Source organism: Eleginops maclovinus, chromosome 4 (genome assembly GCF_036324505.1).
Source record: "Eleginops maclovinus isolate JMC-PN-2008 ecotype Puerto Natales chromosome 4, JC_Emac_rtc_rv5, whole genome shotgun sequence".
NCBI lineage: Eukaryota > Metazoa > Chordata > Actinopteri > Perciformes > Eleginopidae > Eleginops > Eleginops maclovinus.
In genome coordinates, this window is record NC_086352.1 from 19,585,892 (window position 1) to 19,602,799 (window position 16,908).

The 16,908-nt window shown below is 38.8% G+C and overlaps 2 protein-coding genes across 2 annotated transcripts; one reads left to right on the top strand and one right to left on the bottom strand.

Moving 5' to 3' along the window:
* Positions 1-1,592: 1,592 nt before the first annotated feature.
* hp (haptoglobin) lies at positions 1,593-6,308 on the top strand. The gene is made up of 4 exons (XM_063881890.1): positions 1,593-1,680; positions 2,060-2,148; positions 4,555-4,838; positions 5,612-6,308. The coding sequence occupies exons 1-4, from the start codon at positions 1,676-1,678 to the stop codon at positions 6,173-6,175; spliced, it is 942 nt and encodes a 313-aa protein (XP_063737960.1). The 5' UTR covers positions 1,593-1,675; the 3' UTR covers positions 6,176-6,308.
* A 6,029-nt stretch (positions 6,309-12,337) lies between these two features.
* On the bottom strand, positions 12,338-14,943 carry sult5a1 (sulfotransferase family 5A, member 1). Its single transcript, XM_063880671.1, has 7 exons — positions 14,827-14,943; positions 14,593-14,738; positions 14,163-14,374; positions 13,826-13,952; positions 13,617-13,714; positions 13,158-13,338; positions 12,338-12,724 (listed from the first exon to the last, which is right to left on the bottom strand). Exons 2-7 carry the CDS (start codon positions 14,729-14,731, stop codon positions 12,555-12,557), a joined length of 927 nt encoding a protein of 308 aa, XP_063736741.1. The 5' UTR covers positions 14,732-14,738; positions 14,827-14,943; the 3' UTR covers positions 12,338-12,554.
* Between the last annotated feature and the right edge of the window lie 1,965 nt (positions 14,944-16,908).

The window sequence follows — 16,908 nt, forward strand, 5'->3', positions numbered from 1 at the left end:
GCTGTCAAAATGAATGGGTAAAGGTCTGTTAAAAGATGCATGCTATGAAAAAAGAAAAACAAGGCAGCATTTCTCTGGAGGAAGTCTCTCTGAGGTGACGGTCGCTGTTTCATATTTCATGTGGACAGGAACTTATTTTCCTCTTTGAAATTTCAACATCTTATTTAAATCTCATTTTTATGGAGTACCCTGGTGTGGGACTCATGAAATCACAAGGAGTCTGGCTAATTTTCTGTCACATCTCTTCAGCTCTACTATCAGTTAAAGACTGCTTAAATGAGCCCTGGTGGTAGTACTAGAGTAAAGTCTGAAACGTTCACCCTATGTTATGGAAAATACCTGTGCATAATCTTACTGGTCTCTATTTACGGAAACGCTATGATTTTGGTTCTGTATTCCAGCGCAGTTGATTTAAAATGACACTACTATTATGAGACCAAAGGACTGTGTTTCAGAGAAGAGAAGTGTTTTCTAAATGAACAGCTCTCTGTCAGATCTAGCAAAGAGTGCACTTGCCTCAGGTTACTGAATACTGCTTTAGTAACTCTGCTACCATGAAATGACTTCATTTAAAATCAGATTTTCCAGATTTTCAATTATATGCTTAAACTGATTAAGATGAAACTTACTTTCAAGTTTCAACACACACACACACACACACACACACACACACACACACACACACACACACACACACACACACACACACACACACACACACACACACACACACACACTTCTAACACATTTTTCTAAACAACTTATTTTGCGATAATGAAACTCACACAGACAAAAAAAATCTACTGTGACCTGTGCATATAGGTACAGTATCTGGTGGGAACACTTGTCTTTGATGACTGTTGATGGTAAATGTAAAATGATTCAAAGCAGCAAATACTAAAATTAAATCGTATTTGTTTAAACCGAGTAAAAACTTTTATAACCTTTCTATGACCTCTTGTAAATACCGAAATTGGTAATGCTGGACTTTCCTCCCTGCAGCACGTATCTGACTCACTGTTGTAACAGTTAACTTTCACTGCCAAGAATTTCATGGAACATTGTGTTTTTGTTCCCTGCAGAAAAAAACATCAGCAATAACATTACTCTTTCATTCACAACTGATACAAATGTCTAAATCAGCCAGCCTTGTTTACTTCCATTAAACTTTGATGCAAACAGTACAAGCTGAAAGTGAACATCTTGTTTTGTGAAATGTTGAAACACTGACTTGTAAAACAGTTTTACTTACAAAACTTCTAATCCTATTAAACCCTTCAAAGGATCCACTAAGCTAAAAAGATAAAATGTTGCTTCAATTACAATAACTCAGCTTGCATAATTAAACCATAATAAGGATATTTTACATCACATGACCAGACTTCAGACACAAGAGAAAATCTATTAATTTTCCAAGAAACCTGTTCTGAAAGTACAATACATTAAAAGCAATGATAGCTGCTGTTTTCCCTGAATCCAAACTGTGGAGTCTCCCGGCTGATGGAACATTTTATTTTGCAATTATTTGTTTCAGATTTCAGCAATCATCATTTTTATGCCAAGCCCTGGCACCATGCTTTGTCTCTCAGCAGGTATAAATACTCCCCGCTCCAAAGGCAAAGAACGTTGAAAGAGATTATAACCTTAACTGCTGAAGCTGAATATTATCAACAAAATGTGGTAAGTTCAAATATTACTATTATTATATTATAATGTTTCCAGTCTCTCTGAACGTGCCTGACTATAAATACATTTTTCTCAGTGTGAAATGATGCCTCATAAAGGTTAATAGAAATATATATTGTAATTACTTACAGGATAAAGGTTAGAATCTCTAAGAATAATTTGAATATGAAAGGTCTGATATAAATGTTTTTAAGAAGCTTTCTAACTTGGTTATGTTTTATAATAATTATCTAGAATTTCGTTGCGATTATTAACTTTGTAGTTATTGAGCGTCTGATTTTTTTTTTTACAATTTGTCATTCATGATCCTTCAATGGGCAATAAGACATTTACATTTTGGTTAATCGTTTGGATCTGTGGTTTGTTATTGAAGGTTTTCTCAGACTGTGCTCCTTCTGGCCGCATGCACCTGGCTGGCAGACAAGGTTCAAACTGAAGAAAACATGAACCATCCTTTTTCAGGTGACACCCACTAACACAAACATGCTATACACTGGTAAACATGGTGTCCTAATTCAAAATGGATTTCTGTTTACATTTACTATAGATTATTTGTTGGTAGGGTACTGTATACGTCCAACAAGAAAACAAAATATACAGGCGTGCTGCAGGCTGAGGCTGTACAATACTTTAAGTTAAGCTAAGCTAAGGTTGGCATGCTAATGTAAATGCTAACAGGCTTATGTTAAGCAGGTGTATTGTTTCCCATGGTCATCACCTATTTTCACACAAGTTACTCAGATACATCATCTGCGGTCCCTGGATATCTGTATAACTTTTAATGGAATTTCATCCTTTTATTGTTGAAATAATCAGTTGTGTAAGGTAACCAAGAACATTGACTCAAATACTGTTTATTATTAAGGTACTTATTTTTATGGTAGCACTTTTACTTCAGTACATGTCAGAGAAAAATATAATTATTTTCAAACCGGTAATGTGTTTGCTAATCTAAAATACTTTGCAGATTTGCATTATTTATTAAAACATATATATAAAACATTATTCTGAAAGGGCCATTCTCCATAATAAGGCACTTTAGGTATATATATATATTGATACCAATATTAATGTGCTTTTAACTAAAGAGTAAGTAGGTAGTATGGTAGTATGGTATTACTTCTTTTACTGAAGTAGATGATCTTAGTACTTACTCCACTACTGGAGAAAATGTTGTCTGGTCCAAAGTGATGGACCAACAAAAAGCCAACAGTGCAGTACGGGGAATAAGTGGGTTATTGTGGCGCTTACAAAAACACATCTGTAGAGTATAAGAGAATTCAATTGGGAACTTGCATATACATCAGAATATCTAACCTCACATGTTTCCCTAATGACAGATCCAGAGATTCAAACGGCAGCCTTTTATTTTAGAACACACTGAAGTGGCTCCATTTTTTAGTTCTCTGAAGCTGCTGTATGACACTTCCTGCTCCTCGACAACTGCTGTTCAGATAAATATCTCCGGAGTGAAATGACAGGCTTTCTGCGGGATCTGAGAGCTGATGCTATTATTGCTCATTTCAGATAGTGTCCTTCATGTTGCTAATAAAGATACTGTGTCTGAAAGGGAAATCGCCTGCTTCTCCTCAAACTTAAAAACTAAGGCTAACCAAGCGGTCAGAGAGCAGAAAGAGATGTGACACCGACTGGAGGCATGTTGAAAATCAATTGTTGATAAAAGAAGGGAACTTATGTACATAAAAAATATTCGATTATTGAGAGAAAGAAAACCTGAACTCATGAATCCAGTTTTGTATTTCATATTAATGCAGTCCCTAGGTAGTCATTAATTGAATTGCACTTGTAAGCAATGACTAACTGTAAAATACACTGGTTTAACAACACACCAGAAATTATTCTTATGAAATATACCCTGTCAGGATACAACACACACAGGGTTAATGGTCAGAGTGCGAAGCATTGTCCAACACTTTAAAGGAAATATATCCTGAACCAATTCCCTTGATTATCTCACCAAAGGCTTGAGGATCAAAGCACAACAAGTGGATTATCCTCTATCTTTCTTTTTTCTTCACGATGAATAAATTGTTTCTGGATGAAACCCTCAGAGCATAAAAGCATCAGATGCAGAGGAAAATGCTTTTAGCAGCAGTCCGGGAAGTCATGACAGTGTGCCAAATACAGACATCTTAGAAAGGGATTATTCAGGAGATTTGAAAAGAAACTCTTTTGTCATTTTGGCATACCAATCATCACAGACAGACTTATTATATATTAGGAATGTCAATGTTGTGTGCATTGTGAAGCATAAACATTGTCTTTGTGGAGTTTAATGCAAGCTCTTAATTATATTAGACTTTATCAAACAAAGCACAATATAACCTGGGGAAAGTCTTGAAGTCAGCGGCATACAGGATGGTGATGTGGTGAAATAATATTCTTCAAATGTGTTATGTTTATTTAGACAAACAAAAAGATTTTCAAATAGGTGCAATCATTCAAGGCAATCCTGCAGTGACTCATACTGAGCAAAAACTAGCCACGCATTTTATAGGAAAAAAGGGGATAATCGATGCATCATATTATCGCAATGCTTGCAATATCGATACACGGCATCCGTTTTTATATAAACTTTTCATATTGAAAATCCAAATTTAAGTTTTTGCTTACAATTGCTTTTTCAATCCACTAGATGGTACTGAGCTTTTTCTTTTGGGGTCATTGCCATGGGTAAAGTCAGTGGTAGTCAAAACAAAGATGGAGTCGGCGAAGAAACAAATGTGCCATATCGCAATTTGAATCGTAATACTATCGTATCGTGGCTTAAGTATCGCGATAGTATGGTATCGTGGGGACCCTGGTGATTCCCACCCCTATTTAATATATACTGTATTTATTTCCCAGCTTCCAGGTTAGAACCACTCCGCTCCAGGCGAATGGTTGGTGGAACCCTGGCTCCTCATGTCCCGTGGCAGGCCATGGTGTACATCGCTGACAGTGTGCTGGCCGGAGGCTATGCAGGTGGTGCGCTCATCTCCGATCGCTGGATTCTGACTGCTGGCAGGAACTTGTTTGTCAGGAAGAGTCGACAGGACACTCAGGGGAGAAATCCTGTCAGTCCTAAGGTGTACCTGGGGATCCATGGGCGGCCAGAAGCTGATGCCTCCAAAGAAGTTGCTGTAGAAAAGGTGAGTGAGAAAAACATTTGATCATGCTGAACCACAGAGGCCGCTATTGAGATGCATGATGTTGGTCAATGATGTGTAGATTTCCATAAACACCTATAATGCAGTGCTGAATTACAGGAAATATGTAAGTTAATGCACCAACATTTATTTTTGTAGAGATATTTTTAAGGCTGTGCCATCATAGCAAATTAAAAGAAAAACAGCGTCACATTTCCATTATGTGCTTTCAACCTAACACATATGAAAGCATGTATGAGACTTAGTTCAAGGAGTATTTCTAAACCAAAGAAACATGTAATCCTTTAAAGGAAAAAGGTGCTGATTTTCTTCATTTTTCTAAATATCATAATGCCCATATAAATACCAAAAGCAAGAATGCATGTGCCTGCTTTTGGATGTACAGGCAATTTAACTTCTGCCTGTACGTACAACTCGTGTTGTGGTTACGTCCTGTGCCCTACAGTCCTCGATTGTTGTCAAAATATCTTCAAAATGCAATAATGAGCCACAGATAGACTGTGATATTTTGGGAAATATGGAAAGAGAAACAAATGCATTTTCGGTTTTGATCTTTTCATAGGATGTGTTGACCATTATCATATCATCAGACTTTTCTAAAAACACATACAAAAACTTTCAAGAGTTGAAAGTTTTTTTTAAATGATTATTTCAGGCAATATTAAGAGTGACATTTTAATTTTTGTTCTACTTCATTTCACTTGAATTTAAAGAACATTTTGTTGTGTTGTTTTTCTTTATTCTCCCTCCGGCAGGTTGTTCTTCATCCAGGCTTCCAGAACCGATCTGACTGGGACAACGACCTGGCACTGATCCAGCTGAAGGAGCCTGTGCTGATGAGCAATAAAGTGACCCCCATCCCTCTGCCAGAGAGGGGCCAGAACCTGGCAGACACCCTGGGAGGGACAGGGGTCATCACCGGCTGGGGCTGGGGGATCCTTCTCACCTTAGCCACATCACTCAAACACCTCGTAGTCCCCCTAGCCAATCACGCTGAGTGTAAGGCTGAATATGATCGCACTGAGCTAACACCAGCTGTAGACGATCACATGTTCTGCACCGGACCCAGCAAGAATGAGGAGAATGTTTGTTTTGGTGATGCAGGAGGTGCTCTGGCGGTAAAAGATGCTGAAACTGGAGACATCTACGCTGCAGGAATCCTCTCGTTTGACAAGTCCTGCCAAACATACAAGTACGGAGTCTATATGAAGATATCCTCGTATTTGCCCTGGATCCACAGTGTCATCAGAGGAGACACGGAGAAATCGTCCGCTCAACGTTCTGATGCCATGTCCAAGATGTACTCATGGCAGCAGTAGAGGAGAGAAATCATTGTAATGTATTGAGTACATTACAATGATTTCTGAGAATTTGAATAAATGCTTGCAATGTTACTACTTCTGTGTTTTGTTATGGAAATGTTTCACAATAAACACAAAAAGTGTGACATAATCATTGAGTCAGCTCCCTTTTCCATTGTTTTCACAACCACTTCTGTCACTTTTCGTGTGTAAAAACAACACAAAAAAAGCCTTCCAGTAAAGACTGAACGTGTGTGCTGTTTTCCAAACATTTTTTTATAATTTATGCATCTCACCTTTATTAAGGCTGGTGTGTGAGTGTTTGAACCAGATTGCGAAGTTACACCTACACAGTTTTTGAGAGCCTACAGCGATATTTAGAGCACAATAGGGACATTTTGGGATGAGTGGGTTGATGGGTCAACAATATTTTGGCACTGGCGACTCCAGTTAGCTTTTTGTTATCTTTGGACAAGACAAGGGTATTTGCGTAACCTTCACCAAGTGTCTTGGAATCAAATTTGGAGAATTCAATACCAAGATCCACTACTGTGCCCACATGTGACATTTCAATGTGAAGGGCTTCAAAGGAAACATTTTATCATGTGAATTTCTCCGTATGAGAGCAAAATATGACGAAAAAATAAAAGCAAATTTCCCAACTCAGAATCTGCGGTTTTCAGGTGGTGGACATGCTATAGATATTTGTTTTTATATCCCACCAGAAGCAGAAGGACTTATTTCTGTCTGGCACATGCGTCCACTCTCCCAAAGATCATTATCTGCGCTTAAAACATATGATTTTCTCTTTGCCAGAAAAATAAGGTGTTGACAGTTGGTTGTCCAGCCAATACACTATGAGAGAGAAAGATAAAAGGGAAGGAAAGATCAAAGTGCAAGACCGGGGTGAATTCCTCTGGGTCTTTGTGAGGATTACCAAGCTTAGGTTGATGGAAGTGGATATTCTTTATTACTGTTAATTATAGATATAAAATCAGTCTATTATAGCTATGATGATATTACAAAAGACAGCTTCCACAAAGAAAACTACTGCTGACTTAAACCAATACACCTTTTTCATGATGTTATATCTTGATTTCCTTCTGGACATAAAATACAATCTCACTCTTCACTCCAAACAAGCTGCTGCTAACTTCACAAATGTGACCTGCCCGTTTGGGGACATTCTAAATACTTGATCTTTCCAAGGAGGGTTGCATATATGCTATCAAATATAAATGCACCACAGAAAACATAGATATGTAATTTCACAAGGAAACCCTTCACAGTGATGGCACAAACACTTCATCTGTTTTAGAAATGTTAGACACATCCAGAGCAACTTTGTATGTGTGCATCATTTAAATATAAACCAGCAACTAGTTATTTTGGTAGTGTCACTGAAACATTCGCTGCATAAAGAGATTTTGGGGAAAAAAACTCTAATTTGAGTGTCCTGCTGAAGATCTTTTTCATTTTTTAAAAGCTAAAACTAAAATGGAGCTGTTCAAGGATTTTTTTTTTTTTTTTAGCAAGCCTGCAGCAGGGTGCAGGAGGTTCTTCTCTACGGCCTCTAAAATATTAATATCCCTGTCAAGGACCATTACTCTCTACCAATCTCAGAGTGTTCCCTCCCCGGCTCCATCACTCCTGCAGAACGCTGACTGAGGTCATAACAAGAACAGTCCCTTGCTGCACTCCAGAATAAGCAAGGATGATTAAGACTGTGTTAGCATATTGTATGAGCATACACCTACCTTTTCTATTTATTTTAACCTCAATTGAGGTTGTTTTTTCTCAGTAAAATATAATCACGTTATTTTTGTGGCTAACACGCCACAGGCCCAACTTCTAAGTCACAACTTTTTATTTTCTGTTTTTATTGCATTAAATCCATTGTGTGTGTGTGTGTGTGTGTGTGTGTGTGTGTGTGTGTGTGTGTATATAACCAAATGTATGTTTAATTCATACAATGGCCTTTTTTAACAACTCTATTGATAATTTTAGTTTTACCATTAACAGAAAGTTTATTGATTAATCCTTTTCTGATAAAATGATGACGTTTAAGTCTTACACAAGTGATTTGGTAGATCAAACTCAATTCTCAAAATATAGAAACATAGATAAAAATGTAGGATTTGTACATACGAGAATAAAGTAAACAGCTATGTGATAATGTAAATGTTGCCGACCTGCATGTATTCAGGATGTATTCATCCCCCCAAGTACAGTTATTGTTGTATGGATTCTGTTAAAGCTCAGCGTTGATACCAGCCATCTGTAGATTCAATCGTCAAACACCAAAAATCAATAGTGTTTTTTTAAGCCAGTCTGCCGTATGAAGCATGATGTGTACTCAGCTGCCAGGTTGTGTACTCGGTCCTCATGTATAACTGGGAAACTGGAGACTTCTGAGCTTCAGCCCCCACCCTCAAACTTACTGTATTTTCCACTGCTTGACAAAACAGGATATAGTCAGTTTTATTTCTCATAGATAAGTGTTTGTGATGCTTGTTTGCTTGGCTGTGAATCATACTTCCTTTCAAATATTGAACTAATAAACAGACCCAATGATCAACAGTCAAAATAGTCATACGTTTAAAATATTGGGACATTCTGTCTGAGCCTCTGTCATGCTGATTTCTATCAGCCTGGTGTTTATTCAAAATTGTCCTTTGATTTGGACAGCTGGACACCTGATAAGATATACTCCCGGATGTCCTTACCGTTCTCTGACCCTGTGCGTCAGCTTTGTCCTGTTCTTATCTGAAGAAGATTTGCTGCCAATGGATCAATAGATATTTGTTTAACCACATTATTTGGCATAATACAATTGATAAATATGTTTCTAAAATGTATTTACTTTTCAGCATTAAAATAAAGAAACATCAGACTGAATATTGACTTGTATTGTGTGGTACACTTTGATTTTACATTAATTATAGATGTACGACTCTAAATCGTAGGGAAATATTGTCATTATTTACTTACACTGTTTGCTATTTATTTTCTAACTCCACCTCAACATGCTACAACATTAAATGTTTATTTCAATGTCAGAGCACCAGTGATAATCATCCTTAAGTATTACAGAGAAATGCACTTCAGTGTTTAGAATACACTTTGCTTAGGCAAATACAATTTGGTGACTCAATAGGCAGTAATAGGCCTCACAGTGTTGTCATAGTTTCCATTGCGTCTATTGAAAAAGGTTCTTGAAATGTTGTGAATCTAAAATGACCATTGGTTTGGGCAAAACACGAACTATCATTAGAGGTGCCAATTTTTTTTAGCAATATTACTCACACCGAATGGTCATGATTAGCTCAGTTGTTGCTCTCACAAAGAAAAAGTGATCATTTGATTTACAGAATAAGTTATTATGGATGCAATTCATAACCAAAAAAGTTTGATATGTAAATGTTGACCTTGTCGTTTCCCCGAGAAAAGATAAATTGAAAGGTTTAAAGTAGGACATTGAATCTCAGTGTGGTTGTAGCTTGTTAAAAAGTTTTTAAAAAAGGATGTGCTGTTGCAATATGAAGTTTCATGATTTTTACCACAGAGGCACAGGCTGTTGCAGCAGAACTGGCTGTGATGAAACTTTGAATCTGAAGACGAGGAGAACACTGGAGAGCTTGAACTGATGTCAGACACTGAATATTTATAAAAGTTAGAGCTAACAAAATGGACAAAGACATTTGCTGCAGCACCAAAGTGAGACAGCTCATGCCCAACCAATCGTGAAGTTCTCTTACTCCTCAATATTTGGCTATTCCTAAGAGAATAATCAATATTCAATAACCTGTCAAAGCAAGCTCTGCTCCTAGCAGGGAGTGACGAGCTTTCCACCTGATAAGATGAACTCTCAGATGTCCTTATGGCTCTCTGACCCTGTGCGTCAGCTTTGTCCTGTTATTATCTGAAGAAGAGATTGTTTTATGAATGTTTCAGTCAAGCCGAATCAACAATAGCTGGGTCATCCCAATACAAAGCTGTGGAGAAAGAATGTTAAAGCTCCAAGGCTGTTTGACTGCAGGACAGGCTAGAGTGAGAGGAGAGGCAATAGCTAAGATGAATAGAACTCCATTTAAGGCCAATTATATATCACTGGCAATAAAAGGAATTTCCTAATTCTAAATTTTCCTTTCCTAAGATTAGCAAAGACGTGAAAGCCAGTAAATAGAGATAAACATTAGCCAAAAAAAAAGTGAGTACAATATTTTTCTGTTACACCACAGCTCCATAGTGCCAGAAACATATTCCATAATTAAAAAAAAAACATGATATCAAAATTAATTGACCAGAAAAACATCTTTAATTGACCACTTGTCAGTGAGGTTAATCGGAAAAAACTGCTTCAATTTGCTAGTGAGCATAAAGATTGAACTCTGGAGCAATAGAAGAAGGTCATGCGGTCTGATGAGTCCAGATTTACCCTGTTCCAGAGTGATGGGCGCATCAGGGTAAGTAGAGGCCGCTGAAGTGATGCACCCATCATGCCTAGTGCCTACTGTACAAGCCTGTGGGGGCAGTGCTATGATCTGGGGTTGCTGCAGTTGGTCTGGTCTAGGTTCAGCAACGTTATGTGCCCAAAGAAAGAGGTCAGCTGACTACCTGCATATACTGAATGACCAGGTTATTCCATCAATGGATTTTTTCTTCCCTGATGGCACGGGCATGTTCCAAGATGACAATGCCAGGATCCATCGGGGTCAAATTGTGAAAGAGTGGTTCAGGGAGCATGACACATCATTTTCATACATGGATTTGCCACTACGGAGTCCAGACCTGAACCTGATTGAGAATCTTTGGGATGTGCTGAAGAAGACTTTGCGCAGTGGTCCGAATCTCCCGTCATCAATACAAGACCTTGGCGAAAAATGTAATGCAAAATAATTGTTGTGACATTGCAGAAGCTTGTTGAAACGATGCCACAGCGAGTGCGTGCCGTAATCAAAGCTAAAGGCGGTGTGTGACCTTTTTTTTGGGCCAGGCAGTGTATATATGTATGGGTATATTTATGAAGATATTATTATTATTATTATGAGATGCTATGTATTTGTTATGCTGTCAGGGATTTCTGGTGTCATGAATCTATGTAGTAGATGTTACTGTGCACACAACTCTCCCTCAGCATCGTCTCGCTGGCTGTCATGTTGCAACTCAACAGCATATAGAAAAAGGTCAGCACACTTTCAACAGCAGCTCTGTTGGTGCACCCCTCCACTTTCTCAACAACAACAACTTGACTCAAGCTTTATAGAGTGGCTTTTTCTTTCATCACATCTAAAGTCTGCACAGACAGGTGAACTCACTCCACTGAGAAAGAGCTTTAGTGTGATTTAATCTGGCCTATAAATCTACAGCATATATCAGGTTTTACCCTAGAATAAAATGTTAAATACACTTTTTTAAATCAACAAATGCATATATTGAGTCTTTTACAGTAATGTTCCTCAACTAACTTACACTTCATCTTTTTACAGGTCACATTTTGAAATTGTGGTAAAGTTGAAATCCATTTTAGCAAGCCTGTGAGGAAAAGATTTGAAAGAGGATGTTCAACATTAGAGGAACAGAGGCTGAGAGATCCTGACTTCAGTACCTTTCCATTCAAATCTGTAGACTTCAAGCCCAAATTAACCTAAGTACGTATTTCTAGTAGTGATATCCACTGACCTTTACATGTGAAACTGGTAGAGTGCACCCTTAAGACTAATTTGTAGCAAAATGTTTCTAATACTCTGTTCTCACGCCATAGATGTATGCTTATGTCAACCTTTGAGATTGATGCCGATCTAATGATTCACAGAACACAGAGTTATCATACACTCTGACCGTATGTATGCTCTTATGATTATTTAATACCAATCGATGATGTTGGTCCTTTTTCTTATATTGTGTTACTTTAATGTACTACTACGAATAAAGTGTTTTGAATATTAATTCTTATACAAACACATACTTGATTGAATTGGATCAAAGTTCTCCATTGCATTGAAACTGGAGGAGGAACCGCACTGTCTTGGTTTTGTGAAGTGAAAAGAAGAGGAGCTTTATAATTAAAACCATGACCTTCTGCTCCTTGTTGTGCTGCTTTCATTACTGACAATAGCTTTGCTTGTGCTGCACATTAGCAACCTTAAGTACCATTTGTACTACACCAAAGAAAGAGGATTCAGTTAACCGATATTTATTCATTGTTAACAATAATCAAAACATTGGAATACATCAAGTGAAACATCATGCACACATTCATGAAGAACCTGCGGTATACTGCTCTTGAGAGGCTTTGAAGGGTACTAGACACTGCATGTCAACTGTGTACTTTTAATGATTTAAACTTCAACCTATAAGAAAACAACAGGATAAAACATACTTTCTAGCTTTTTTTTCACAGTTTTGTGTTCTTCCGTGGGATTTGTTCATTAGTCTGAGTCTCTTCTTTCTGTTGCTCCTCCCACACAAACTCTAAAGTGCAGTCTTTCATCTTTGACTCGAAGATGCTTTGGAAATATTGATTCAGCTCGTCTGTGAACATGTTTTTCCAGTCTCCAATCTTACCTGAATTTTTGAGGGGAAGAGAGACAGATGGGATTTAATTAAAGACCAAATACAGGATTTTAAAAATCCATATAAATTGATATATTATGAATAATCGCTCCTCTCAAATGATCATGATTTTAAACAAAGACCTGCTGACTCATTGGCTACATTACAGACATAAACAAATCCTTTAAAAACAAATATTCTGACACTTCTGAGAATATGCTGATTCACATTCTCTATCTCTTTTAGTTTAAAGGATTCTTGTTTGGATGCCTAAAGAAATGAAAGAATCCATTTAATATGTCTTAATTATCATGTCACCCCTTATATTAATTATTAAAAGGTGAAACTAGTTTGGTGATTCATAACAGGTTCGAATTATGGTGACACCAATTGTTGACATTACTGTTGTACTACAGTACTTAACAGTACTAAAACAGAGCCCCACCGTTTCTCATGAAGAAGCCCTTGCCATGGTTTATAATCTCCTGGTCGATCAGGGTGTAGTTGACCATCTTGTTGTCTTTCATGCTGTTGAAGCTGCAGTGTTTCACACAGTTGTTGACCTCGTCCTCCAGCAGGGGACGCTGTAGGTATGCGCTCACCCTCTTCATGGCAGCATGTAAGTTCTGACAGCAGGAAGACGACAATAATATCATTTGAAAAATATACATACAAAGAAGGAACCATATGACGACGTGAGATAGAAAGAAGTTCATAACAGGACCTTCACACTTAACTTCCTCTTCAGAACTCATATAATTGAGGAACAAGATAAAGAAATAGCTTACAAGAAAATTATACACTTTAAAAAATATACACTATCAATATATTTAATCATATTTTTAATAAATAATTTTTGTTGGACATTTATTATTTTAAGGATGATAAAAAAAATCTCCTTTACCAACGACATGTCTTCATATGTGACGTGAAGCAGATTGTTCATTGTTCCTATCTGACCGGTCCAGCCTTTAATGTGGTCGAACCAGGAACCATAGTGCACTGAAACAATAAAAGTTGACGTTTTGGCTGTAAATCTTAAAGTCATCATTTCAGGACAGAGCAGAAATATATTAATATATAAATATATTATTTTTTTCCTTAACAACTCACGTTTTCCCTCCAGGAATCGGTTTAGAAACTCTGGAAATGTGCCAGCTTCAGGGAAGAAGTTGGCAATTTTGTGGAAGTGATAAAAGGAAACCACCATGTCTTTAGGGTTTCTGCTCACGTAGATGACCTGTGAGAGGAAAGAGCCACGGGGTCATGTATAAGATTGAAATATCACCATCTCAGTACCCTCTTGAAACTATTAGCACTATAACCAAATGACTTCCAACCTTTGGCCTTTCTCTATTACAATTTCCTTGACACAACAAATACACTGATGTCTGCAATCTATCTCTATACTTTATGGTCCCAAAAGGTCAAATAAACATGTATATCTGACCTTTGCTTTGGAGCCCTGCAGGGCAGGGCCCAGCAGGTGATGAGGCAAATGTGTGGTGATGACTCGAGTCGTAGTTTTGGAGGTCTCCCATACCGCAGAAAAATAAATTTGCTCCAACCAGGGAGCCCGAGCCCAGTTTGGTACACTTTGGGACACATGTGGATCTCCTCTGCTGGATATTAAAGTGACAATTTCCTGCATCCATGTGGTGCCTTTTGAGTGGAAAGAGAGGAGCATTTTCATCTGACGTTTTTAAAAATCCATTTGAGGAAAACAAACTAAGCAAGGCATTCAATTTCAGTCATAGTATTACATACCTAAATGGATTTCTACATAATGTCTGCAATGAGTTACTCAACATGCTCATGTGATTAGTTGCAAAGACACTGCAGATGTAATTTATCCCAATCAACTATTCGTCTCTTCCTACCTGACTTTGGAAAGGAGACAATGACGATATCTGTATCCTGAAACGGAAATTTGAGAGCGAGTTGTAAGGAATCCTGGGTGTGCAGGTGTCCCGGGAACAAAATACCATGAAAGGTCTCTGCAACATCCAACCTGGCCATATCCAACCTGTAAAAAAAGGTATACTTAGGCTATGTTGTTTTTCTAATCAGCCCTTTTTAGCTGCCTCTTGACTGCTCTCGATTTTTGTGCTTACCTTGCTGTAGCTCTACCTGTGCTTGTCTGCGTTGCTTAGCTGTTTCTCTGTGCATCCGCTCTGTGAGAGACCGATGTTGACAACAGAGGTTTTAACATGACCTAAAAAGAGGAAATGCAAATGATGCTCCTGGTGTCAGACAGTGGGTGTTCCTTGGCCCCAAAAAAAGAAGGTAGCATATTAGTTGTTGTAAGCATTGGTTTTTAGACTTGAGAATGTCAATACAAATACAAAGTATTAACAATGCCTTTTTTACTGACTTAAATATCTTTGGACTTTACAAATCCAACAATAGTCTTTGCTTAGTTTCCATTTTCCATGTGTGTGAGCCTATGCGTGTGTGTGTGTGTGTGTGTGTGTGTGTGTGTGTGTGTGTGTGTGTGTGTGTGTGTGTGTGTGTGTGTGTGTGTGTGTGTGTGTGTGTGTGTGTGTGTGTGTGTGTGTGTGTGTGTGAGTGACCTCACCCACCTGCATTCCCTCATCACAACTTGAGTACTCTGAGCTCCCTCCATCCATCCATCCATCCATCCATCCATCCATCCATCCATCTTCTCCCGCTTTTCTGTCAGGGTCGCGGAGGTAACAGCTCCAGCAGAGAGCCCCAAACTTCTCTTTCCCTGGCCACATCAACCAGCTCTGACTGGGGGATTCCAAGGCGCTCCCAGGCCAGCAAAGAGATATAATCCCTCCACCTGGTCCTAGGTCTACCCCTCGGTCTCTTCCCAGCTGGACGTGCCTGGAACATCTCCCTAGGGAGGCGCCCAGGTGGCTTCCTCACTAGGTGCCCGAACCACCTCAACTGGCTCCTTTCAACGCGAAGGAGCAGCGGTTCTACTCCGAGTCCCTCCCGGATGACTGAACTTCTCACCTTATCCCTAAGGGAGATTCCAGCCACCCTGCGGAGAAATTACTCTGAGCTGATAAATTGTCAAACTTAACTTGTCCACTTGTTCCACTACAGACAAATCCACTTTGGACTTTTCCAAAACACATACTTTACACACTAATTGAGCTTCATATCATCCAAGGGTGTGTACAAATTATCACATTATTGATAAAGTTTCAGTTTTCTATGACTATCAAATTATTGTGGAAAATAAGTATTTGGTCAATAACAAAAGTTCATCTCAATACTTTGTTATATACCCTTTGTTGGCAATGACAGAGGTCAAATGCTTTCTGTAAGTCTTCACAAGGTTTTCACACACTGTTGCTGGTATTTTGGCCCATTCCTCCATGCAGATCTCCTCTAAAGCAGTGATGTTTTGGGGCTGTCGCTGGGCAACACTGACTTTCAACTCCCTCCAAAGATTTTGTATGGGGTTGAGATCTGGAGACTGGCTAGGCCACTCCAGGACCTTGAAATGCTTCTTATGAAGCCACTCCTTCGTTGCCCTGGCGGTGTGTTTGGGATCATTGTCATGCTCAAAATCTCACGATACATGGCCCCATTCATTCTTTCCTTTACACGGATCAGTCGTCCTGGTCCCTTTGCAGAAAAACAGCCCCAAAGCATGATGTTTCCACCCCCATGCTTCACAGTAGGTATGGTGTTCTTTGGATGCAACTCTGCATTCTTTCTCCTCCAAACACGACGAGTTGAGTTTTTACCAAAAAGTTATATTTTGGTTTCATCTGACCATATGACATTCTCCCAATCCTCTTCTGGATCATCCAAATGCCCTCTAGCGAACTTCAGACGGGCCTGGACATGTACTGGCTTAAGCAGGGGGACACGTCTGGAACTGCAGGATTTAAGTCCCTGGCGGCCTAGTGTGTTACTGATGGTAGCCTCTGTTACTTTGGTCCCAGCTCTCTGTAGGTCATTCACTAGGTCCCCCCGTGTGGTTCTGGGATTTTTGCTCACCGTTCTTGTGATCATTTTGACCCCACGGGATGAGCTCTTGCGTGGAGCCCCAGATCGAGGGAGATTAGCAGTGGTCTTGTATGTCTTCCATTTTCTAATAATTGCTCCCTCAGTTGATTTCTTCACACCAAGCTGCTTACCTATTGCAGATTCAGTTTTCCCAGCCTGGTGCAGGTCTACAATTTTGTCTCTGGTCTCCTTCGACAGCTCTTTGG

Coding starts and splice junctions, on each gene's coding strand:
- sult5a1 (XM_063880671.1), bottom strand. CDS start 14,731: ATGGCCAGGTTGGATGTTGCAGAGACCTTTCATGGTATTTTGTTCCCG. Junction 14,375..14,592: donor TGTCTCCTTTCCAAAGTCAG/GTAGGAAGAGAC, acceptor TCCACTCAAAAG/GCACCACATGGATGCAGGAA. Junction 13,339..13,616: donor CATATGAAGACATGTCGTTG/GTAAAGGAGATT, acceptor TCCTGCTGTCAG/AACTTACATGCTGCCATGAA.
- hp (XM_063881890.1), top strand. Junction 2,149..4,554: donor CATGAACCATCCTTTTTCAG/GTGACACCCACT, acceptor TTTATTTCCCAG/CTTCCAGGTTAGAACCACTC. Junction 4,839..5,611: donor AAGAAGTTGCTGTAGAAAAG/GTGAGTGAGAAA, acceptor TCCCTCCGGCAG/GTTGTTCTTCATCCAGGCTT.